Genomic DNA, 26,989 nt, shown 5'->3' on the forward strand with positions numbered 1-26,989 from the left:
TTTATTGTTGGCACATGTGCCAAAATATGACCAGGCATGTGCTAAACAGGCAGATTGAGCTTTGTATGGCATATAGAACATAGAAAAGTACAGGCCCGTCAGCCCACGATGTTGTGCCGTGGAATAATCCTAATTCAAAATTAAACCAAGCTAACCTACATTCCCCTCAGTTCACTGCAGTCCATGTGCATGTCCAGCAGTGACTTAAATATCACTAATGACTGTTTCCACGACTACCACTGGCAAACTATTCCATGTGCTCACAACACTCTGGGTGATATCAGAGTAGCATGGTCTCCAGAGAGTGGGAGGTGCGCAGGTTTGATTTGGGTTCAAAATCTCAAATATTGGCTTTACCAAAATCAAAAAGCTATAGCTGCCATAGGCCCATAATGCTGTGCTCTTCTCAGACACATTCAGGAACAGACTGGGGTGGGGAAGGAGAAAGAGGAGGGAGAGAGTGAAATAAAAAACAAAATCAAACAAAGCAGAGAGAGAGAGAGAGAGAGAGAGAGAGATAGAGAGAGAGAGAGAGAGAGAGAGAGAGAGAGAGAGAGAGAGAGAAAAAAAGAGAGAGAGATTAGTGGGTAAGACAGAGATGGACAGAGACATGCCACAAGGAGTGTTGGTTTAATCAGAGGTTACCAAACTTAATGGTGAAGGAAGAGTTTGAGAAAGTGGGGCTGTCATGGTAACCTCAGGCAGAGCTGGGTTTGAACCCATGCTGTTGGCGTCGCTCTGTATCATAGACAAAACCGAGAAAGGAGGTCACTTTCAGAGCCAGAAGGAACACTGGGTTTTCATTAGAGATGACAGTGTGGGGCTGGAGGAACAGCCAGCCAAGCAGCATCAGAGGAGCAGGCAAGATGATGTGGCGGGTCAGGACCCTTCTTCCTACTATCCCTGGATTTTCATTGGCTGGGTCCATATTTATGGCGTAGTCAGCCAATAATCCTGCAGAAGGCAATGTAACCTGCAGGAAAGCTGACTGGAATACCCTTTCTCTCTCTGCCTGCCATCCAGTGAATTAGAAACATTTACAGCTGACATCTATCCCACTTGACCACTGTTAGCCCAGCCACAGTGCTTAACGAAACTGGAATTGAAAGGCGGTCCTACTTTTGTGGTCACCAGCAGGACATGGTGAAATATGGTCTTATATAAAACTTGAGTGAAATCCTGCAGACTTTCAAAATCCAGAGTAAATACAGAGGGGGGGGGGGGGGGGCGCACAGTGGTTAGCGCTGCTGCCTCAGCATCAGCAAACCAGGCTCCATTCCACCCTCGGGTGATGGGGTGTGGGTTTCCTCCCACAGTCCAAAGATGTACCAGTTAGGGTGGATTGGGCATGCTAAATTGCCCCTAATGTCCAAGGATGAGTAGGCTACGTGGACTAGCCATGGGAAATGCAAGGTCACAGGGTTGGGGTGGATCTGGGTGGGACGCTCTCAAAAAAGGGTCAGCATGGATTTGATGGGCTGAATGGCCTGCACCCACACTGTGGGCATACTTTGCAGGCTAGAGATACTCAGGTAGGGTCTGCCAGCAACTGTAGAGAGAAAACAGCTAACATGGAGTGCGTGACAACTCTTCTTTAGAAGGCTTAATTGATTAAGGGTCATATCAGAGCCAGAATGTTAATTCTGTTTCTCCTCAGATGCTCCCATGGCTGCTGAACTTCTCCAGCATTCCCCTCTTCTCTTACACAACCAATGGCCAATTAGTTGAATACATTGGAGAGCTTAATGTCTGACTGATGGGCTGCTGCTGTCACATTTTGGATGAATCAAAACACTTTCCAACAGCCAAATTTTCCTTTCAGGATTGACTACATTTTAAACCCAACCACGCTACTGAAATGTATTCAGATCACAAAGGCAGCTGGGAGGTGACAATCTGATTTAAAAATGCAAGAAACCAAGTTTAGGCCTGATGTAATAAAAATAATTAAACTTCACTATCTTATTCTGCAACCGAGTAAAAGCATTCCCAAGTGAATCAAAATCAAAAAGCCTTTATTTAGAATATCAAAGAAATTCAAACATATTAAGATTTGCTTTTATTTTAAGGAAAAGAGTAATAAATATGTTTTAAGCTCACATTCTCTGGACATAATACAGCACAGCCGTAATACATATATATTTTTTAAAAATATACACTCCAGAAGATATCATGTTAGTTCACAAATGAGGGTTCACAGGAAGGGAAAGCTGCATATTTCCCCCCATCAGACTGAACTTCTCAATACACAACAGCACCTTGTTCTGAACTCAACATGTGAGAAAAGACACCATTTAGTCAGTCAAAAGATTTTTTAAAAAGATCTGGTACAGTTTGTTCTAGCACTTGGTGTCCCTATAAATAGAGGGATAACAAGGTGTGGAGCTGGATGAACACAGCAGGTCAAAAAGCATCTTAGGAGCACAAAAGCTGACGTTTCAGGTCTGGGCCCTTCATCAGAAATGGGGAAGGGGTAGAGGGTTCTGAAATAAATAGGGAAGGGAGGGGGCAGATCGATGATGGATAGAGAAAATAAGTGGAGAGGAGACAAGCAAGTTAAAGGGGTGGGGATAGAATCCTTTCCACCAATCTTCTCCTTTATCCATCTTCGATCCATCTCCCCATTTATTTCAGAACCCTCTTCCCCCTCCCCCATTTCTGATGACGAGTGTAGGCCCGAAACATCAGCTTTCCTTCTCCTGCGATGCTGCTTGGCCTGCTGTGTTCATCCAGCTCCACACCTTGTTATCTCGGAGTCTCAAGCATCAGCAGTTCCTATTATCTCAAATAACAGAGGGACACTTGGAATGTAAGTGGAGCATTCTGTTGGGGGGAGAAAAAAGAACACAGGCTCAGAATTCACGCCAGACCCTCCGGGGTTAGTTTCCAGGCCTGAAAGATATTTATAGTGAAAATAAAAGCTAGTGAATGGTTTCTCTCTCAATGTGGCAGCACACTCGTTGTGAAATCAGATTCATAAGTACACGGTACATGCTCCTTCTCTAACAAGTTAGATCTTCATTGGTCTGACACACAGCTCCCACAAGCTTACTTTTGTCACTGCCAAGCCCCATTCTCTTCCTCCACTCTCTACAGTGCATCCCTCCTTATTATGTTTAGGATCTCACCTTCCATCACAGCTAGCTCCCTTCCCTCCTTTCCATCTTTCTAGCTAGCCCCAACCCCCAACTACCTCATTCCTGGTTGGTCACTAACACTGCTCCATCCACAACATGAAGCACCAGACTCATGGCAGAGCACCACCCACCAGTGCCAGCTCGGACTCGCTTCCTGGGGCAGAGCAAGAGTCAATGCCCAAAGTCACACTTGGCTGGGGACAAAAAGGAACATCATTGCAATGATACAAACAAAATATAAAACACAAATCAATCACATTCAGCAAGAAAGTCAAGAGTCAAAATATCTTCAGTGCATCTTGTCAGGTCACAACTGAATCAAGTTCATTGGAGTGATCTTCACAGGGTTAAGGTGCAGAGAATACAAAGAGGCACTTTCCCATCTTCCATCGCTTCATGACTATTAATCGCATTGGGTTGAGTGGCTAGTCTCTCAACTCGGATGTGCAGTCTTCCTCCTCTCTTCTGGAGAGGGAATCCCAAGATGTTGGGTGGGCAGGGGGGAACCAAGACAGAGAACCACATCCTTCAGCATCTGCAAAATGCGGCCACTGTCCATCTGTAGGTGCTGGAGCAATAATGGTTTGAGCCAAGATAAAGGCCACACAGTTAAGTCAGTCAATGCCCCTCCTTCGCTGGTGGTCCAGACCATCCACGAATAAAAATAGCTGTTTTCACCCCCAAACTTGACATGCCCTGACATAAGAGACCATTCTGCAAATTGTGGTGGTTGGACAGCAATGGGGGGGAAAACGGAAGTTGGAAAGGGCCTTCAGAAAATACAGTCGAGGTACAACAGCAACACGACAGGCAGCGTACAGACCAGGCAATGCATACGGAGATGAGCATGGTGTGAAGCAGGATCTTTTTCTCCCCCCCACAATAGCTGGCCTTGGAAAATCTTTGCAGCCTTCACTTTCTCTGTAACAGATAATAAATCATCACCAGTTACAACAAACTAAAGAATACCTGAACAGATAAAGGCAAATTTAAAAAAAAGCTCTGCATCTAGGGCTAGAGACCACACACACACTTCATCAGAGAAGAAGTTGCAGGGGTGAGATGGAAGGAGTGGGCGCGATGGAGGTGTATAAGGGGCATGGATAGGGTGGATTGGAAACAGCTGTTCCCCTTAACTGATGGGGATATGATTTTAATCTGATGGGTAGGAGGCTTGGAGGGGATTTGAGGAAAATTTTTTTGCCATCCAGAGGGTGATGGGGTTCTGTGACACAGACACAGGCAGGCAGACACACAGGAAACCGCTCAACCTTTTAAACGCACTTGGATGAACGCCTGAAATACACAAACGTTCAGGGTTATGGGCCAAGTGCTGGAAAGTGGGTTAGTACAGATAGGGTGGCACATTTGATGGGCTGAACGGCCTCTCGTGCTGTATGACTCTGGTTAGCACTGCTGCCTCACAGCACTAGGGACCTGGGTTCAATTCCAGCCTTGAGCGATTGTGCGGGTTTCCTCCAGGGGCTCTGGTTTCCCCCCTAGAGTCCAAAGGCATGCAACTTAGGGTGGATTGACCATGCCGAACTTCCCCATGGTGTCCATGGATATGCAGGACATGTGGGTTGGCCATAGAAATGCAGAGTTACGGGCATAGCATAGGATGCTACTTTGAGGGCCAGTGTGGATTCAATGGGCTGAATGGCCAGCCTCAACACCATAGGGATTCGAAGACATTTATTACACTAATGCAGACTTTACATTGGACTTTGCAACCTCATTCCCATCACTAGCACAGCCTTCAGCCTCAGAGTTCAACAAGGACTCAGGCTTTTTTTGGTGGCTATTCAAACCTCTGTAACATTCTTTATTTATGCTCACTAGCCCCTGCAGCATTCTTTTATTCGCTATTTGATTATGGCAGTCTGATCTACGGTCACTGAGCCCGATCGGTTATGCCTGGGTGCAGACTGACGGCAAAACGAAAGTTTGAGGAAGGGTCACCGGACCTGAAACATTAACTGATATTTTCTTCACAGATGCTGCAAGACCTGAGATTTTCCAGCAACTTTGTGTAAAGTGAACAGATCCCTGTGTAACCCAGCTGCAACAGGAGTTCAGACATTGCAACTGTGGAGCTGTTTTAAAACTCTTGAAAGTAAAATCTGTGGCAGATTTTTTAAAAAATAATCTTTCCATGACTTGGAAGTTAATCAAGCCAAGAAACAGGCCTGTAAAAAGTGCAATTTAGTGCTGCGACAGTGCCCCTACCTCTCAGCCAGGAGACTTGGATTCAAGTCCCAATCTGCTCCAGATGTGCGCCATAACCTCCCTGGATGGGTCAATTAGAAAATAAAAGCAAAAAAATGCTGCAAGTGCTGGAAATCTGAAATAAATACAAAATGCTGGAAAGACGCAGCTGGTTTGGCAGCATCCTGGAGACAGAAACAGTGTTAATATCTCAAATACAGTTTGACACTTCTCAGAATTGAGGATGATTTCAAAAAGAATTATTTTTCATACTTGCAGTTCTGGAGCAGGGTCAAACCAGACTTTAAGCAATAACACTACTTGTATGTGTGGAAAGGGACACTGACTAGAGTAGCAAATACTCAAAGTACTTCATTGGGTGTAAAACACTGTCTTCAGCAGGCTCATTTCATCTGTTCACCTCGAACCTCCTTCCCTTTCGTCATTTAATCTCCCTGTGACTTTCACTGTCATTAGCCCTTCCCTTTTGGCTCCTCCTTCATTTCCTCAGCTGTTACATCTCAGAAGTGCTCCAACACAGACAGACAGACAGGCACAGAGAGGGAGAGACAGATTATCTTTGAGGATGGGGATTTCAAGACCAGGATGCACAATAGTAAGGTGAGAGGAGGGAGATTTAAAAAAAAAGACATGAGGGAGCAAGTCCTGTTTTTACACAGCGAGTGACTCATGTGGAATGAACTGAATGTGGGTACAATTACAACATTTAAAAGGCATTTGGATAAGTATATGAATAGGAAAGGTTTGGAGGGATATGGACCAGGAGCAGGCAGGGGGAGCTGGTTTAGTTTGGGATTATGTTCAACATTATGTTAGACCAAAGGGTCTGTTTCTGTGCTGAATCACACAAAAACAGAATTCCCGGCATCCTTGTTTGATTCCAGACTTGTAGTGAGTGCAGAGTTTTGATTCCATCTGGACACCGACTCATCCCTGCAGTCACTGTATGAACCAGCAGGCAGGAGCCACTTGCATTGAGTCATAGGCAAACAGCAGCGATGCGATGAAAGGGATCGCTGGCTTCATTTCAGTCATATGTGACAGAAAGGCAGCCCTTTAACACAAATGAACTAACAGAGGCACAAGTCCCTAACACACAGAGGCATGCAGGTCATCGGTGCCAGCAAACAGGCTGAGGAGGCCATCTCACCCCTGGATCTCATCATTCCAGAGCTGACATACATCTTCCCACAATCGGGAGGGTTGACCCAGTCTAGTGATGCTGCTAAGGCTTGATGCACTGTACCAGCCCCATCAATACGCTAGGCACAGGTGTCATTGATGCAAGCGATGGGAAGCCAAAAAAAACCCCGAGACCCAGAAGGAAACTGAAACTTGCCAAGGAGTTCCACAATGGATCCCAAGGGCGAGCAACATTCTTTCCTTTTTTCTCCTGCAAGGATAAATGTGGCACAATTCTGGGCTGGCCAAAGATTGGGCTGCCTGTTAATTCAGACCACACCAGAGGAACTTTCACTCTCACACACACACACACACACACACACACTTATTTTGTGTGTGTGTGTGTACGTATGAGGGGTGGGCAGGAAGGAAGAGAAGTCACGATTCAGCACCCCACCTCCTCAACTCCCAATCCCTTGACAGTCAGCAACTTTGAAGAATAAGGGGAAGTGTAGCACCCAGCTAAGTTTACACAGACTGGTGCTGTTAAATCAGGTTTCGCTGAGCTCAGAAGTGGCACTTTTACAGCCCCATTGCTGAAAACAGAACTGGCAGCTTGCCCACAGCTACAAGGGCTGGCATTACTCCTTACTTTCTTTGTAGGACTTTGCAACTTTGAACCATTCAGCAAACTTTCAGAGCCCGGTTGAGAGAACACATTCACAGTACTGGATCCCATGACTCAGTCCTATTGCTGTGGTTGCCATGGGACAGGACAGCCACGTTACTAAGGGCGACTGCATATGAATTTGTAAAGTAACAAGATGAAGCTCTATCAGTGAATCCTGCTCACTTTAACAGGTCACAATAGCAAATTGGCTGCACTTATAGATGAGTTATACAGAGCTCCAGCTAATGATTTACAGCCACAATTTCAAATCCCACCACAGCAACTGAGACAATGCAGTGTGCAGCTGGAGGAACGCAGCAAGCCAGGCAGCAGAGGAGCAGGAAAGCTTACCTGTCGGGTCGGGACCACAAAAACTTTCAGAAGGGTCCCGACCCAAAATGTCAGCTTTCCTGCTCCTCTGATGCTGCCTGGTCTGCTGTGTTCCTCCAGCTCCACACTTAGACTCCAGCATCAGCAGTTCTTACCATCTCACAGCGATTGAGGAATTGGGATTCAATTAACATCGCCTCAAAACTACTGGAGCATTACCTAAAAACCCTATATTTTCCAATGATCTTTAGAGAAGGAAATCTGTCGGTCATTCTTACCCAGTCTAGCCTGAATGGTTGACTTTCAACAGCCCTTCAAAATGGCCTCACGAACCCTCAATCTGTTCTGTGCTACTCTCAAGGACGGTTATGGATGAGCAACAATGCTGTTGCCAGTGATGCCCCACATCAGAAATGGGTAAAACATTTCCTTCCCAAGAACACAGTCAAAGGACAGGTAATAAAATACTGGACTGCAGCACAGGGTCCATGTCCCAAGAATATGATCTCTTCCATTGGGCAGAAGATACAAAAGCTTAAATACATGTGCCAACAGATTCAAGAACAATTTCTTTCCCAGTTGTTATTTGGCTTCTGAATGGAGCTCAAAATTTAAATTTAATGTTGATCTCACCCTTTGTGCACCTTCTCCGCAGCCATAACATTGCATTCCTTGCTCTGTTCTATCACCCTAAAGCACTTTGGCATGAACTGGCTGTACTGCTGGCAAAACAAAAACCACTTTTCACTGTACCTAGGGGTATGTGGCATTAATGAATGAAAACAAATGAAGAATTGATCATGATGAAATAAATCACAACCCGCTCCTGGATTTAGGTCATCATGCTTTCAAGGAAAACAAAACTCACCTCCCGGTTCCTTTCCAAAGCTGTCCCTCTCCTATGCCTCGAGAACCTCCTCTCTGGGGAATGACAATGGCTCCATTTCAGTCATGTGTGGAGGGGCCTAAGTGACAGAAAGACAGCCCTTCAACAACTGAACTAACAGAGGCACAAGTCCCTAACACACAGAGGCATGCAGGTCATCAGTGCCAGCAAACAGGCTGAGGAGGCCATCTCACCCCTTGATCCCATCATTCCAGAGATCGTAGCTGACTTATCTTCCCTCCATCTAAAATCACCTTGTTTCTGTAATCCTCACACAAGTCTCAGCTCCTGGCATTTTCAATGGACAGGGACACACACACACACTTTTATATAAAAAGGAGTGCTTCCCGACATCACCCCTGAACAGTCTGGCTCTAAGTTTAAGATTCTGTCCCCTTTGTTCAGTCCCTCTCCACCCACCCCAATCGAATCCTGGAAGAATATTTTTCTTTGAGGAAAAAAAGAGAGGAATGCTCAGGTGGACCACAAGAAAAATCACTTTCTGCTCTGCCCCAACAAATCTAAGCTCAGTCTCCACTGCCTGAGATATCACTGAAGCACTTTCTTCTCTCACAGCCACTTCTCTACGACCTCACTCAGATCATCACAATGCTTTTTAACCGAGCAAATGAGACTGAAAGAAATGCTAAACAATTTAATTTCACTGAAAAGCTTTTGTTTTTGAGAGGAGGGGGGAGGATGTCAATTTCCTCAGGCCTAGTGGGAGATATCCATAGAACTGAAGTGGAACTTTGACATTCTGTTGAAAATTAGCCAGAACTACTGAACTCCAAAGAGAAAGCATGGAATATGACTAAGGAGAGAGACACATGAGCTTGATATATAGTGATCGTGGCAGTCATAAGGTGGTTATTAGCATAGTTATTGACACATTTTGGCTGGATAAGCAAGGGTCGCCTAATCATTGAATCATATCTAATAGCAAAGATTTAGTTTGGGGTTTTGAATGCAGAGCCAGAGGAGATAACTGGAATGTTTACAATCACTAGAAGTGACATGCATTGAGGCAGGAATTAGCTCTCTAAACAGGAGGATTCAGACTTAGAGTTTTTTTCCCAAATTACCCAAGAGCTGAGGGAGCACATTCCCCAAGCCCATGGCAATGCCTCAACCAGAAGCAACTTGTCAAACAGCCCTCCTGCGGAATAAACCTAGATAATTGTTTGAAATTTGGTAATATTGATGCCCAAACAGCAAAAAGCCTCTGTCTCTTTGCAGTTCCATGTTGAAAAGCAGAGTTGCAACCATTCTTGCTCAATTCTCAGTTCGACAACCCATCCATTTGGACTAGTGCAGTTTTATCTTGTAATCCTGCCGGATTTCTTATCCTTCCTCTCCTGAGGGAACCACCCGTTTCTCGAAGCTTCACAGGTACCAACCATCCTCTTAAGCAAAAGAAAATCTCCCAACTGCATACAGCGTGAGAGGAAAAAAAGTGAATCTTGCAAGGCATCACAAACAGGGAAGACCACCCTCAAAAATCAGCATGACAGTGCGCACATGTTCCATCAGCAAGTACAGGCCACTCGGTCCATCAACCTGTTCCAACACTCATTAAGATCATGACCGATCAATATTTTGACTTCAAATTTCAAGTAATCTCACCCAATGCCAATAGTTTCTTGACTAATCAGGGAGTTGAAGGCTATCAACAGCAGCCTTAAAAAATATTTAATGGCTCCTATTTTCACTGGAGTCTAGGGAAAGAGACGGTGGTCCAAAAACTCCCAATCCTCAGGGGAGAAACCTCATTTGAAATGTTATATCTAGATTGTCTAGGTTGAATCTTTTCCAGAAGGGGTGCACCCTTTCCACATTCACCCGGTCAAGTCCCCTCAGGATCCTACTGATTTCATAAGATGTAGGTATAAGAGTAGGCCATTCGGCCCACTCCATCCATGGGTGATCTCAATGCTCAACTCCACTGTCCTACCCTCTTTCCCCCTCCCCCCCCCACCCCTACCCTTTACTAGCTAAAAATCTTCACAGCCTTGACAATACTTAATGACCCAGTCTCTAAGGCCCTCTACAAGAAAGAATTCAAATTCACTCCCCTCAGAGAAGGAACTACTCATCTGTTTCAAATGAGATGATGCCCTCTGGTCCTAGGCTCTTCTACAGGGGGAGCCACCTTTCCATGCCTACCCCATCAAACTTTAAGAATCCTTCGGTTTCCTCTCACTCTAAGATCTGGACTGCCTCCAATGGCAGTATAACTTTCCTTAGATTTTCAAAGGACATGAGCCTAATCTGTCAATCCTTCCTGTTGGCAGAACACCACCATTGTGCAATCCAGCTATCAGTGGAGTGAATTCTCTCTGAACTGCTTCTAAAGAATTTAGATCATTTCCTAAAAATAATGAGATAAAATTGTGCTCATCTTACTCTGCAATGTTCTGTTAAAAAACTGGAGAAAAACATCCTTACTTTTACATTCCATTACTTTGTGATAAACAACATTCTGTTTACCTTAATTGCTTGCTGTACCTGCATGCTGAGAGATTAGTGTACCAGGATACCCAGATCCATTGGTATGGCAAATTCTGCAATGCATTCTCTCTCCATTTACATAAAATGCCATTTCTATCCTTCATTTCTTCCCTTCCAAAATGGGCTAGTTCACATACACACTATCAGATTTTTACTTGCTCTACTAAGGGATCTAGGTCCCTTTATAGAGATGAAGAAAGATTCAGAAATCAGTTTTCTGAAGGGTCTAGATCCGAAATGCCAGCTTTCCTGTGTTCATCCAGCTCTACACCTCGTTATCTCAGATTCTCCAGCATTAGCAGTTCCCACTATCTCCAAGTCCCTTCATAGCCTCCTTTTGTCCTGTTCATAACTTACAAAGATATATAGCAAAGTACCATCAGCAGGTTTAGCAGCCACGAATGAACCCCACCCCCCCAAAACTCCAAGAGCCATTTATAGGTTATTAAAAATTGCCCCAAGATTGACCCCTGCAGCAAACCACTTGCTATGTCCTGCCAACCTGTAGAAGACCCACTATATTCACTCTGCTTCCTAACGGCTACCCAACTTTCCATCAATGCTGAAGTTATCCCACACACCCCGAGCTCTTATTTTGAGGGCATCATTTTTTTGATAAGTGACGCCTTAGCCTCTGGTTAAAAATCACTGGGTAGCACCTTCTAGTTGGCCATTTCTGCCCAGGGATCAACCAGCAGGAACCCACAGTCTAAGGGCACAAAACACATTGAAGTAACCTCACTGTGAAATCATCAGCCTCATCTCAGCCTGGGATCCAAGTTTGAGAGAGGTCAAACCGTATGATCCCCAAACAAAACGTAGCACACTTGAAAATGTACATCCAAAACACAATTAGTTGCCACAAAATCCAACTTGGTGAATACTTCGAGGCTGGCTAATGCAAACATGAATGATCCTTCAAGATTCCTCAAAAAAAATCACAACAATCAAATGGATTTAAGACATCTTGGATTCTCACAGCATTTTTTTCATGAGCTCAGAATGCCCTGGCTATCTTTCGATAACAAAGCATTTAAGTTTGTCACTGTTGTAGGAAACAGCAGTTAACAATTGTTCACAGCAGGATTACAGGAATGGCTACAAATTCAACAAATCTCATTGCGTTTTTGTATGGGAATTGATTGTGGGACGGGGAAAATATTCTCCACAGTACTGGGGAGAATCCATCTTCAAAAGGATCACAGCATTTTTCACTATGCATCTGTCAAGCAGATGGGGCAGGGCAGTGGTTTGACATTGAACCAGAAAGATGCTCTCTCTGACAGCACAGGACAGATGAGCCAGCCTGAATTGTGAACTTGAGAACTATTGACAATGCTTTTACAAGTTGGCACAAAACAACAGCCTTCACATCTCCCAAAAAACACATTCACTCCTGAACAAAATGCAACCACAAACCAATGTCCTCTGGGTCCTGTGCGCTGCAGCTCTTATCCTAAATTCACACAACGTCACAGGTCCCTCACTGACCTCAGAGCGTGCTGATCTCAACTGGCACCTTAGGCAGCAATGTCTTGCTAATTAAGAAGTCCTCATGACTTTTGGAACTCTTTCCCACTTCCACAACCTCATCCAGCCTACAGTGGAGAGATCCACACTCCTCCACTTCTGGCATCTGACTTCCAGGACATTAAAATCGCTCCACTGCAGCTAGCAGCAATATAAATGTGATCCAAACTTGCTGCAAGGTGTAAATAAGGATTTAACAAACACCAAATTAGAATAATTCTGCTTTGAGGAAGGTACTGTACTGTGAAGGTATTGTCTCTTATCTCTTCAAAATAAAAAAGGAAAACAAAAAAAATCACTTACCATCCGCCTTCTCCTATCCATCAAGCAGAAGAAGAGGGCCATATTTAAAAGCACGCTGACTATGAGTACAACTGTTTGTGTTGCTATTGAAGAGATGGTCGTACGGGGCTCAGTGCTGCAGAATGTTGCTGCCAGTGGCCTGTCGTTTCCATTGCTTGGAGGTGTTGGGTTGACACTGGTTTGGTTTGCTGTAGCAGCTACGCTGTCATTCAAAGCCAGAACGGTGCTGGTTCTGTTGGTTAAACGTGTGAGGTTCCAACTGGTCAAGGCTGGAGATGGATTGCTTCCGTTGGTTAAGCTGGTCAGGTTGCGATGGGTCATAGCTGGAGTGGGATTGGTTGCATTGCCAATCATTGGACGGGTGGGCACGTTCTCCGTTCCATTGGCAAACATTCCTGGCTCCACTGAAATTGCTGTGGCATTTGCTGCTGGCAACATTGTCGTTGCAACATCTCCTAAAAGGAGGGGTCAGAAATTAAACTTCACGTTTATGTTCAGACTTGGTAGTACGACGACCAATAGACAGGCATGCAGGACGAGGAGGGATTGAGACTTACTCTGAGCAAGGTGAGGGGGTCTAGGCCCAAAACACCAGGTCTCCTGCTCCTCTGATGCTGCTTGGCCTGCAGTGTTCATCCAGCTCTGCACCTTGTTATCTCTTAACACTACTCTACACCAAGTTGCAAATTGAGATGGACAAAAAATGCTGTCCTTGATGCGGTGGAAGAGGAGCAGGATTAATTGGATAGTTATACTAGACAAAGCTGACACGTGCAACAGCCACATGGCCTCTATCCCTGTTGTCCAATCCCATGAGGTTGGCACAGTTTGCTGCTTGTTGCAGGGCCCTGCTCATCTTCACTCTCAAGTAATGGGAGGTGTTACATCCCTCGCACTGCCACGTTTCTGCTGACCCTCAAACCCTACCAAGAACAAAGACCACACTAACCCCACCACCCCACAACACGATGACGAGTGAAGCTGCAGAAGCAGGGAAGTTCTTACCTGCCAGGCAGGTGTGTAAAGTGCATCGTCCAAAGTCACATTTCTTCTGATTGAACTTGGCATCGAAAAGTCTGAAATGTTCCATCAAGTTCAGGAGAAGATGCGAAGAATTCCATTGCACCATTTCACAGTGAAAGGATTCCTAGAATGGGGAATAAACGCGTCACCACGAGCAGGGAGACATAACCTTTGTTAAAAAAAAGAGAGCAATACCCTCAAAGGATAAAACAGTCCAATGTGGTGCTAGTCACAGCTCAGTTCGTAGCACCACATACCGAGTCTCAAAGTTACCCCCTTCAAAGGCTCAAGGGCACAGGTTGGGTAAAAATCCCCAATGTGATCCCGTGGGAGCACAGGGCTGCGGCAGGGAGAGGTGTTCAGAAGAGATTTTATCTAAAAGAGGAAAACAAGGCCTTACTTTGTGGACAATGCAGATGCAAAGAGGAAGAGTTCCTGGCCAATACTGACCCCTCAAAGGCACACACCATCCAGACTTGGAAAAATACAATTATTCCTTCAGTGTTGCCAGGTCAAAATCCTGGAATGGCCCCCTAATGGCACTGTGGGTCTACCTACCCTAGATAAACTGAAGTAGCTCAAGTAGGCAGCTCACCAACACCTTCTCCAGAGTAACAAGGGTCAATATTGCTGACTCAACCCGCAATACCCACATCCCACGAGTGAACTAAACAGAAGGACAGATCGATTTGGCTCCTCATACATACTTCAAAATGGAGGCCCAGTATGTTCATAACTATCTTTGAAACTTTTTTTATACTCACTGATAAAATAAAAAATCCTGCCCCCAGGGCAACTTCCAGTGTACTCAAGGCGACCCCATTAGCCGACTGAATTATAAAGCCTTTTTTCTTTATTCATTCTCAGGAGGGCGGCTTCATTATCCACCCCTAATTGCTCAGAGGGCAGTTAAGAGTCACATTGCTGTGGGTCTGGAATCACATGCTGGCCAGACCAGGTAAGGATGGCAGTTTCCTTCCCTAAAGGACGTTAGGGAACCAGATGGGTTTTTCCAAAAAAAATTGACAATGGGTTCACAGTCATCTTTAGGTTCTTAATTCCAGATTTTTGCTGAATTCAAGTTCTACCATCTGCCATGGTACAATTCAAACCTGGATCCTCAGAACATTACTTGGGCCTCTGGACTAACATGATACCAGTAGGCCATTACAATCTGTACAAACGATGTGTATTTTTATTTGTGCATTTTTAAAAATTGTGAAGTGAAATGAGTAAAAAAAAAAGGATAATTTCATGCTTTGGAAGCCAGTAACTTGATCTCCATTGTGAACACTGTACAGCTGTGCGTCACAGCAGTATTTGAATCTGAACTGGGCCTAAGGGGTTGTGTACAAATGATGGTTTCGGGTAGCAACAAATTCTGGTTTGGCTCATGGACTAGTGCCCAGTTACCAAGGCAGGGGTTTTCTGCTTGCCAACAAATTAGGCGATCGGCTCTCAGGTAGCCAAACAGCTTGGGCCTATGAACAAGGTGTAGAGAAGCCCACTCAAGAACTTAGTTCTCTGAAGAACGTGAACCAGCCACTCTGTGCCTCTTGCAAACCAGTGGAAGTATCTGACCAGTGCAAGAAGCATTTCAACACATCCCATAAACATTGACTTCATGCAACTCTTTTCCTGGTTTTCCTTCTGTCCAGAACACCCAAAGTTCCACCACAGAACCCATCTATGTCTCTCTGTTTGTCTGCATAAGGGGGCTTATAAAGGACATTCGAATTTTAATTAGTGAGTTATAGGCTTATGATTCACAAATAATTATGTCATATATCTTTGTTTGTAATTAATAGTAGTTTTTGTTTAGTCCAGAAATCTGGTCTGTTGGGATAACGCAGAGTGGAACTGGAGGAACACAGCAGGCCAGGCAGCAGAGGAGCAGGAAAGCTGACGTTTCAGGTCAGGATCCTTCTTCAAAAGGTTAAGATTTTCTGAAGAAGGGTCCCGACCTGAAAGGTCAGCTTTCCAGCTCCTTTGATGCTGCCTGGCCTACTGCATTCCTCCAGTTCCACATTGCATTATCACTGACTCCAACATCTGCAGTTCTTACTATCTCTGGTCTGTTAGGATGGTGTGTATCAGGGGGATCACTATTGGTTGGGACCTCCTCCTCTCTGAATCCTGCATCTCTATTATCCACAAACTAAGGCCTTGTTTTCCCTCTTACATAAAATCTCATCTGAAAACCTCCTACTGCCGCAGAGGAGTTCTAAGGAAGTGCTAACGCTGATGTCTCTCCACAGCTGCTGCCAGACCTGCAGAGCTTTGCCAGCAACTCCTGCTTTTGATTCCGATTTACAGTATCTGCAGTTCTTTTGGTTTTAACTTTTTTTTGTTAACCTGGGTCTAGAATACAAAAGAGACTGGGGAATTACACATATATTTTGAAGTCTTTAACTCCTCTAATGGCCCCAGGAATATTGGTGCTATTGCAGAGGGTCAAAGGTTGGACTGGGACTCAGAGGGGAGAAAGGTGGGATCAGTTAAGAGTAGTGTGAATTCCGAACTCTGTCCCTCCTCCAGCCCACCCCCCTCACCCCCAAAAGGCACATAGGAGACTTACACGAATCGGACAATCCTCCAGAAACCTCAGCTCCCGGAGCACATTGAATGTCAAATTTTGGAGCCTGTCCATCGAGTGATGGTAAAGATGTCCAATCGAGCGATTCAGGGATAACATCGCCTGCAGATCAACACAACAGCTGTCCTATGGGAGCAACAAGAAAGGCTGATAGTTCACATAGGCTAACGAAACAGTGACTATCCCTGCCAGCAGAAATTCCAGGAAAGACTAATAGGATGAGGTGCTTAGACGCCGAGCGACAACCCAATGGCTTCCATTAGCTACGGCTCAGCGTCAAGCACTTACTCATATCTCAGTCATTCATTCGTTTGTGGGCATCTCCGGCTAGGCTGGGATTTATGGCCTACCCAGAGGGCAACTAAGAGTCAGCCACATCGCCGTGGGTCTGGAGTCACATGGAGGCTAACCCAAGTAAGGACGTCAGTTTCCTTCCCTGAAGGACGAGTGAACCAGATGACAACTGGCAGCAGATTCATGGTCATCATTAGAGCCTTAATTCCACATTCTTTACTGAATTCAAATTTTACCATCTAGCAGGATTTGGCCCTGGGTCTCCAGAAGGTGGCCTGTGGCTCTGGATTAATTGATTAGCAGCAATGCCACTTGGCCAGGTTGTGGGTTTGAGGCCCATGCTGGACGTCTGTCAGGACGGGCCGAGAGGGAGATCTGCTCTCTGCTGGGTGCGCTAGCTCTCAGAAGCTGTTCAACAGACATCAGTCTGCCTGCATGCTCAGAGGGACGGGGTGACAATTTCAGAAGAGCACAGGGTGGTTTGGAAGAGTGCAACGGCCGGTAATCCCGCTCATTTGCGCACTGCAGTTTGTGGGAGTGTGTTGTGCACATAACCAGCTGTGACATTTCCTACACCAGAGACTAGGCTTCATTGGCTGTAACACTTATTGGGACCTGTACAGAAGGGCAGCATGGGTGTCTCAGTAGTTAACACTGCAGTCTCAGCACCAGGGACCCGGGTTTGATTCCACCCTCAGGTGACTGTCTGTGGAGTTTGCACATTCTCCCCGTGTCTGCGTGGGTTTCCTCCAAGTGCTCCAGTTTCCTCCTACAGTCCAAAGATGTGCAGGTTGGGTGGATCAGCCATGGAAAATTGCCAAGAAGTGCAGACTATGTGGATTAGGCATGCTAAATTGCCCCATTGTGTCCAGGGATGTGTAGGGTAGGTGAGTTAACCTTGGGAAATGCAGGGTTAGAGGGACAGCATAGGGTCTAGGTGGGATGCTCTTCAGGAGGTTCAGTGCAGACTCAATGGACCAAATTAACTCTGTCCGCACTGTCAGGATTCTGTGAAAAGGCATTGTATAAATGCCAATCAAATCATTCTTTTATTAGGAGTCAACAGGTAGAAATGTTTCAACTTCTAGGTGGGTAGAAAATAGGGGACTACAGATATTGAATAATTAATGTGAGAGCACATTAATACAAGCAGCCTCATCACTGAAGTAAAACAACATTTATGTATTGGTTAAAGGAGACAGTTTAGGGAAAGGAGGGGAACCTGGATAGACACGAGGGAACAATGGAGGAGGATACACCAACAGGATGAAAAAAAGAAAAGGAAGGAGCCTCCCGAACCTGTTGGGTCAAATGATGGCCATGTGTTACAGTCCTCACAAGGGGTGGTCTGCTTTGTTTGGGAAATGGGTCATCCAAAAGGTACAGACGACGGTGGCAAACTGCCAACATGCTGTCCATTACACTGTAGACCACTGGCATGTAGCATGGCATAGTGTTAGAGAGTTGTAATGGCATGGAAACTGTCCCTTCAGTTCAAATTGTCCATGCTGACCACTGTTGGGAGGGTTTGCAGGTTGACATTCCACCTGTCATGGATGTAGTCAACGCCTAAGGTGGGATTCAAGCTCAGAGATTCGGGCTCAAAAGCAAGAATGCCATCCAGCTCCACCACAGGGCCTTTTGTGTGGAATGAGCTTCCTGAGGAAGTGTTGGATGTGGGTGTAGCTGCAGTGTGTAAAAAGACATTCGGAGAAGTACACGATCAGGAAAGTTTTGGAGGGACGTAGGCCAGGAGCAGGCAGGCAGAACTATTTAGTTTGGGATTATGTTCAGCATGGACTGGTGGGAACAAAAGGTCTGTTTCTGTGCTGTGTCTGTAAGTGACCTCTAGGAGCACAGCCAATAGGATTTTCCTCAGAAGTCAACCCAATCGTTTCAGGTAGCAAATCTTGTAAACCTCTTCTGAAGACCCCTGAACAAGATCACCAAAACTGCACACAGCATTCGTGATGCAGACTCTCCATGAAAGTAAGGATGTTATTCTAAAGATTTGTTCAATCCTTTCACAATAAAAAGGATAGCATCTCATGAGCCTTTTTGACAGCCTGCAGTATCTGCAAGCTAACTTTTTGTGCACCAAAACACCCAAATCCCTTTTGCACTGTCAAATTCTACACCGGCTCTCCAGTTCAGCCATCCTCTGCTTTTTATAATGCCTGCCAATTTGGGAAATTCATTTTTTCCACATTACACTCATGTTTACACTGTCACACGACTCAAGGGCCATCTGCATAGTCATTGATCACAGACTTTACCTACCCTAGTGTCAATTGCAAATTTAGCTGCCGTGCCTTCATTCCACTCAGCTAAGTCGTTGATGTAAATTGTAAAAGGATTGAAACCCTATTACAGAACCCTTGCAGGATCTCACTCATTGGATCCTGTCAATCAAGTCAGAACCCACTCGTGTGTTTTCTATCAGACAGTCTCTAGCCATGCAAACAGGTTTCTCTCTCAACGCAGCCTTTATTTTCTAACCTTTAAAAGGCATTGGATGGTTACATGGGACATGAGCCAAATGGGGCAGGATTCATTTAGGATATCTGGTCAGCACGGACAGACTGGATCAAAGTGTCTGTTTCCATGTTATACAGCTCAATGATTAAATATAGTATACCTACAAGCTCTCCTTTATCAAAACGCATGTTACTGCTTCAAAGAACTCCAATAAACTGGTTAGAATAACTGTTTGATAGTAAGTATTACCAAAACAAAAAATGACATTTTGTCAAAGCCTTATGGCTGCACTCATCAGGACCATTCACAAGGATACCAATTCAAGTAGTAAACTAACATCTATCCTGCCCAAGATAAAAATGCTGATTGGTTAATAAATGGACTCTGATTGGAGAAGGAGTTGCCATGAATGATGTATCCATTAATGATGATCAGCAGTTAACAGCCAGGCTTTGTTAAATTTTAAACTCGGCAGGCTTATGCCTACCAGGGCATTGCACTGAGAATGAAGCAGTGAATGGATGTCAACTATTCGGATGGGGTTGAACAAGGCGCAGCACATGTATATGTGTTCTGTTGAGACAGACAGACCAGAGTCCAGAGTATTAAAGTAAGTTGCTTCCAGCACACTCACGAAACAATCCTAAAATGGTTGTTAGCAAAATTTATCACATGTTTAGATTAGCCAGCAAGTGCTGTCCAATTGCAGATTCATGTCTAATTTGAGGGTTTCAAAATGGCACAGTCAGCAACAACTTCAGGAGGACAGGAACTGCGTCAGATGGGAGGAGGAAAAAAAAAGTAAAAACAAGCGCTCCAATTAAATAACCACAGCCCGACCTTCTGAAAGAAGTATTTCTGTCACAGTAAAACATACTCAGGTGCAGGGAGAGGTAGAATAATTAGCATATCTTTAGAATTAAGTACACCTCATTGATATAAATCCACCACTTTGATCCTCTCAACACCCACACTACAAGTTCAGGTCCTACCACACCTACTTAAATTGGAAGAAAGTTGTATTTCTGTGCCAGAAATAATCACCTTACTGGAAATGGGGAAAGCATTTGAATATCAAAAGAAATATTTGTTCAAAGTTGGAACATACCACATTTTTCCTCCATGTGAGCCAGATTTGCTCTTTTTGACTACCCCTTTCATAGGCCCCAGCACCTTCTCCACCACCCCACACCCAACGTTAAGGTCCGCAGTTATGGGATGTTCAGAAACTGAGATGCTCCTGTCCCCACATTGGGCATCCTTCTTGGGATCAAACTGGGAACCTCACCTACATGTTTACTGCAGTCTCTAAATCTGAAACCGCACATGCACAATACAGAGTACAACTTGACTAATACCATTCACAGTCCCACAGCAGGTCAGCGGGGTGGCGTGTGTTTAAGAGATAAAGGCAATATTACTGAAGAAAGAGAGAGGCGCGGGTAGACAACAGAGACACACAGAGACACACAGAGACACACAGAGACACACAGAGACACACAGAGACACACAGAGACACACAGAGACACACAGAGACACACAGAGACACACAGAGACACACACATCAACTCCATTCCACAAACACTTCTCAATGCCTACTTTCTCCCTTAAAATTCAGATTTCATTGTTCCCAGGAACTTGAGTCCTTTTGCTTTCTGCATAGCCTCAGACAGAGTTGATTCACCAACCAACCAATCAGCACCCTTTCCTCCTGTAGTATTAACCGTTGCGAGTATTTAAAGTTTGACATTCTTGCACATGTCCAGATTCAGTGCAGGAGGAAAATCTTCAACACATTTCTTTTCAACAAGATTCAAGGTTTGTACCATCAAGATATGGATTACAGCTCCTTCTGGAATCTGTCACATATTGCACTAAGCAAGAACTCTCAACCCCAGGCAACCATTACTGAGCCAACTTTATTTGAGCCTTTCCAACTGAAAGCATCAGTTCTCCAACTGAGCACCATGTCTGTAACTCACTCACCAGGCAGGAACGGCGGGTTTAAACAGAGCATAAACTTTTCTTTACCTCAGCCAGAAGACAAGACAAAATGTAGTAGGGGACAGAGCTCCTCTTTTATCCACCATAAGAGTGTGTAGCTTCAAAAGCAAAGTTTCCATTCTCCCAGCCTCTAAACCTCAAAAAAGCTAGTGCTGTAAATCTGGTGCAGAGAGCCAGATATGCAACTGAGAGAAAGCAAACCAAAAAAAAATCCTGCTTTGCAAAATTACTTGAAAGATTCCACGTACCAATAAAATAGAGTGCATGTTGTGGCCCACATTCTTCACCATTGATCAGGAGATAGTCAACACACCCAATGAGGCAGCTTTTGAAAAAGATGCCACTGGTGGTGTTACAGTGTGCTGGTTGACATGATTTCTCAGCGAGACATGCCAACATTTGGGAAAAAAATAAGAGGTGATCAGAAGCAATCCATCTGGATTTTGAACATCCCTGCAGATTGAGGGTGGAAGAGGCTGGGGTAGGGAAGGCATCAGCTTTGGGAAATTCCTGAGGGAGAATCCACAGAAACCAACAAATCTGGAGTATGTCCAGCACTGTTTTTATATCATTTCATTTTTTTTTAATGGAACATTACAGCACAGTACAGGCCCTTCAGCCCTCGATGCTGTGCCGACCTGTCATACCGATCTGAAGCCCATCTAACCTACACTATTCCATGTACATCCATATGCTCATCCAATAACGACTTAAACATACCTAAAGTTGGCGAATCTACTACCGTTGCAGGCAAAGCGTTCCATTCCCTTACTACTCTGAGTAAAGAAACTACCTCTGACATCTGTCCTATATCTTTCACCCAATTTAAAGCTATGCCCCCTCGTGCTCGCCGTCACCATCCTAGGAAAAAGGCTCTCCCTATCCACCCTATCTAACCCTCTGATTATTTTATATGTCTCAATTAAGTCACCTCTCAACCTCCTTCTCTCTAACAAAAACAGCCTCAAGCCCCTCAGCCTTTCCTTGTAAGGCCTTCCCTCCGTAGCAGGCAACATCCTAGTAAATCTCCTCTGCACCCTTTCCAAAGCTTCCACATCCTTCTCATAATGCAGTGACCAGAACTGTACACAATACTCCAAGTGCGGCCGCACCAGAGTTTTGTACAGCTGCAGCATAACCTCTTGGTTCCGGAACTCGATCCCTCTATTAATAGAAGCTAAAACACTATGCTTTCTTAACAGCCCTGTCAACCTGGGTGGCAACTTTCAAGTATCTGTGTACATGGACACAGATCTCTCTGCTCATCTACACTACCAAGAATCTTACCATTAGCCCAGTACTTTGCCTTCCAGTTACTCCTATCAAAGTGCATTACTTCACACTTGTCTGCATTAAACTCCGTTTGCCACCTCTCAGCCCAGCTCTGCAGCTTATCTATGTCTCTCTGCAACCTACAGCATCCTTCGTCACTATCCACAACTCCACCGACCTTAGTGTCATCTGCAAATTTACTAACCCATCCTTCTTACGCCCTCATCCAGGTCATTTATAAAAATGACAAACAGCAGTGGACCCAACACCGACCCTTGCGGTACACCACTAGTAACTGGTCTCCAGGATGAACATTTCCCATCAACTACCACCCTCTGTCTTCTTTCAGCAAGCCAATTTCCGATCCAAACTGCTATATCTCCCACAATCCCATTCCTCCGCGTTTTGTACAATAGCCTACTGTGGGGAACCTTATCGAATGCCTTGCTGAAATCCATATACACCACATCAACCAGTTTACTCTCATCTGCCCGTTTGGTCACCTTCTCAAAGAACTCTAAGGTTTGTGAGGTACGACCTTCCCTTCACAAAACCGTGCTGACTATCCCTAATCAATTTATTCTTTTCTAGATGATTATAAATCCGATCCCTTATAACCTTTTCCAACACTTTACCAACAACTGAGGCAAGGCTCACTGGTCTATAATTACCAGGGTTGTCTCTACTCCCGTTCTTGAACAGGGGAACCACATTTGCTATCCTCCAGTCGTCTGGCACTATTCCTGTAGACAATGACGAGGTAAAGATCAATGCCAAAGGCTCAGCAATCTCCTCCCTGGCTTCCCAGAGGATCCTAGGATAAATCTCATCTGGCCCAGGGGACTTATCTATCTTCATCCTCTGTAGGATTTCTAATACCTCTTCCTTGTGAACCTCAATCCCACCTAGTCTAGTAGCCTGTATCTCAGTATTTCATGCATGGTGTTTTGGTTTCAAGCCAGATTGAAGGTGTAAGAGCATAAATATCACTCAGAGTTCTAGGCTTTGGGGAAGGAACGGCCCAGTGGTATTATCACTGGACTACTAAGCAACTCTTGACTATCATGTTTTACCCACAGATGCTGCCAGCTAATACTACGAAGATCTGGGTTTGAACCCAGTCGCAGCAAATGGTGGAATTTTGACTTTTTTAAAAAAAATCTAGTATTAAAAAAAAAGAGTCAAATGATGACAATGAATCCATTGTTGATTTTCAGAAAAACCCATCTGGTTCACTAATGCCCTTTAGGGAAGGAAACTGCCATCTTTACCTGGTCTGGCCTACATGGGACTCCAGACCCACAGTAATGCCCTCTGGGCAGTTAGGGATGGGCAATAAATGCAGGTCTAACCATTGTTGCACGCATCCCATGATTGAATAAAAAGAGTCTTAGAGTCAGAGCAGAAAACAGACCCTTCAGTCTAACCAGTCCATGCTGGCCATAATCCTAAACTAATCTGCCTGCGCTTGGCCTGTGTCCCTCCAAATGTTTTTATTTGTGTACTTATCCAGAGGTCTTTTAAAGATTATAATTAGGAAGTTTCATTGCACAAATAGCATCAGGAAAAACTGCTTGCATTTTACAGGGAGAATTTCATGATTCTAAATTGTCCCCTAGCACTTAAGGGCCAATACATTACATTTTCAAGACTAAGCATTGTCGCAATATGTAACCAGTTGTGCACAGCAAGCTCCCACAAAGCAGCAATGACAGGGAAAGGATAGGAAATGAGGGGACCCTGTTGGCATACGGCACGGGGGGGGGGGGGGGGGGGGTGGGAAGAGCGCGAGAGAAATATCTCTTTTACCAGTCAAGGCTAATAGCTTCCCCGCCCCACAAATTAACAACCACCCTGCAACAGACAATAATCCTGGAAAACCTACCAGTTTGGTGGCGTCCTGCAGGAAAACAGTGAGGTTGTAGTCTGTCGGGAGATGTGTCCTCTGTAAATAAAGAAACCAAAATGAGATTCAAAGACCATTTCTCCTCGCAAATATGTTCATGAATTTTGACGAGTCGCGCTTCAATTGAAATAAATGAAAAGCAAAATTTTGACCACAGCAGGAAAGAGAAAAGGCAATCATCGATTGCATGCTGACATTTCAGTGTTTCATTTCTTTAACAAAAGAGCCACCAACTTCATTGGGCACCAGGTTTTCAACTGACCAAAAACGATGGGGAACAGTTGCATTTTAAGTCAAAAAAAAAAGTTACCTGGAGGAAGCTGTTCAGCCTTTCAATCCTGGTCTGCCATTTAAGTAGATCACAGCAGACCCGCATCCCAATTTTATTCTCCTATTTCTAAGCTCTACCCCTGACCAAGGTGACGTTCGATGGGATAAGGGGCATCTAGCAGAAGAGACTTTTCATTCTTTAGTTTAAAAAAATTATTTCCTGATTTCACTCCAGTGAGACTGCCCATTATTGGGCAATGTATGCACACTGACCTCTTTCGACTTATTTTTAGTCGAGAACAGAACTTATTCCTGCCTCCAAGCCAACCACAACGTCCTATCACCAGCCCACATGAGAACACAAGAAGAAAACAAAGGATTACAATTGCCAGAGATCTAAAAAAAACATAGAAAGTGCTGGACAAACTCAGAAGGTCTGGCACCATCTGTGGAGAGAGAAACAGAGGCAATGTTTAGAGCCCATAGCCAATGTCTGTTCCCCAGGGCACAGGGAGTCCTAAGACTAGAGGGCATAGGTTTAAGGTGAGAAAGGAAAGATTTAAAAGGGACCTGAGGGGCAACTTTTTCAATGAAGAGGGTGGTGGGTGTATGAAGTGAGCTGCCAGAGGAAGTGATACTGACTGGTACAATTACAATATTGGAATGGTAAGAGGAGAGTTAAGAGGGAATGGGACTAGATTAATTTAGGATACTTAGTTGACATGGACAAGTTGGACTGAAGTACAATTCTGACTCATGTTTTACCCACAGATGCTGCCAGAGCTGCCGAGTTTCTCCAGCAATTTCAGTTTTCATACAAAGTACACGGGAGGTGGCCCTTTTAGCTGGTTCCATCATTCAATACGGCTGATTTCTATCAACATCACATCCCTGCACCATCACCCAAGTACTTAAAGAACCAGATTACTGATTTGTCCCAAATACACCAATAGGCCGTTCCAAAGATTTACCGCCCGCTCGAAGGAACTTTTGCCTCTTAAGCAGCTGAAAACTTCTTCCGAGTCTACGGTCTCGCGCTCTACACTCTCCAACACCTTATGCTGTCGGACCCCTAAGCTCAGTGAAGGCCGTGGCTTCATTGTGAACCTGCCATTAAGCAGGCACCGACATAAGCTGGAAACTTTTACTCTCCTCCTTGGAGCTGGAATGGAGACTCCCAGCTTAAGAGGAAACATGACATGGTCCGTCCAGTGGCATGGCAAAGCTGAGTTGTCACCTCCCTGGCTGGCAGTCATTGCGACCATGGGAGGCATCACCTTTCAGAGGACAGAAAAAAAAAAAAGACTCCAGCCAGGATCTCTCCAATCCATTTCAAGAGAAGGACAGACAGCACATCCAATACTGATGGTGAATTTCACAAAAAAAATGCTCAGTTTAGGAGAAGGCCCCTGAGATTTACCAAGGGCTGTGATTCCATGGCCTAGGAATATTGGGACTATTTTCCATGAATAAAGAAAGTGAATCAGGGAGATTTAATGGAATTATTCTTGATTTAAGAAGAGATTTTGATTAACTGAACAAGGAGAAACTGTTTTCACTGCCAGGAGAATGTGTAACCACTGGATACAGATTTTAAGACAATTAGCAAAAAGAACAAAGGAGAGACAAAGGTATGGTTCTGCATTAAAAAGAAACTATTACATTGCCGACCTCTGCCAGATCTGACAGCACACCAATTCAATTTCTGTCTTTACAGATGTTGCCAGACCTGCTGAGGATTTTCTTCAGTAAGAGAACGAACGCGGAAATCAAAAAATAAAAACAAATTGCTGGAGGAACTCAGCAGGTCTGGTCGCAGCTGTGGACAGACAAAAACGGTTCAATAAGACTCTTCTTCAGAACGCCAGCATTCTTTGGAGTGAGGAGCAAAAGAAGAATTTCGAAAATTCTTGTGATCATTGTCCAAGGACAGATAAATTGGCGACCTGGGCACAGAAATGGCAGATGGAATTTAATCCAGACAGATGCAAGGCAATGCATTTGTGGATCAAATTATGCTGTTAATGGCAGCACCCTTAAGGACACTAACATTCAGATGGATCTGGATGTACAGGTCTACAGTCCCCTGAAAGTGGCAACACAGGTAGGTAATTGATTAAGGCGGCATATAGCATGCTTGCCTACATCGCCCTGGGCATGGAGTACAAGAATTGGCAAAACATGTTGCAGCTATACAAACCCTTGTTAGGCCACATTTGGAGCACTGCATGCAGTTTTGGTCACCACACCACTAGAAGGATGTGGAAGCTTTGGAAAGAGTGCAGAGAAGGTTCACCAGGATGTTGCCTGGTCTCCAGGGCATCGGCTTGGAGAAAAGGTTAAAAGGACTAGGATTGTTTTCACTGGAAAGACGGCAGCTGAGGCCCGGGGGGGGGGGGGGTGGTGGGGTGCGCGCAGGGGGAACCTG

The 26,989-nt window shown here is 44.8% G+C and overlaps 1 protein-coding gene across 6 annotated transcripts in view; it reads right to left on the minus strand.

The window, feature by feature from the left end:
• Window positions 1-2,062: 2,062 nt before the first annotated feature.
• LOC125447133 (uncharacterized) overlaps window positions 2,063-26,989 on the minus strand; it is a 38,706-nt gene continuing 13,779 nt past the window's right edge. For 5 of the 6 annotated variants that reach the window (XM_048521270.2, XM_048521272.2, XM_048521275.2 and 2 more), the window contains 6 exons: window positions 24,271-24,330; window positions 16,320-16,463; window positions 13,724-13,865; window positions 12,719-13,173; window positions 8,357-8,453; window positions 2,063-4,058 (listed from right to left, as the gene is read on the minus strand). In XM_048521270.2, the coding sequence (XP_048377227.1) occupies window positions 8,388-8,453; window positions 12,719-13,173; window positions 13,724-13,865; window positions 16,320-16,463; window positions 24,271-24,330 (867 nt within the window). In that variant the 3' untranslated portion in view covers window positions 2,063-4,058; window positions 8,357-8,387. The remainder of the gene's footprint in view (window positions 4,059-8,356; window positions 8,454-12,718; window positions 13,174-13,723; window positions 13,866-16,319; window positions 16,464-24,270; window positions 24,331-26,989) is intronic. The other variant, XM_048521274.2, reaches the window with a different exon arrangement.

Source organism: Stegostoma tigrinum, chromosome 38 (assembly GCF_030684315.1).
Source record: "Stegostoma tigrinum isolate sSteTig4 chromosome 38, sSteTig4.hap1, whole genome shotgun sequence".
NCBI lineage: Eukaryota > Metazoa > Chordata > Chondrichthyes > Orectolobiformes > Stegostomatidae > Stegostoma > Stegostoma tigrinum.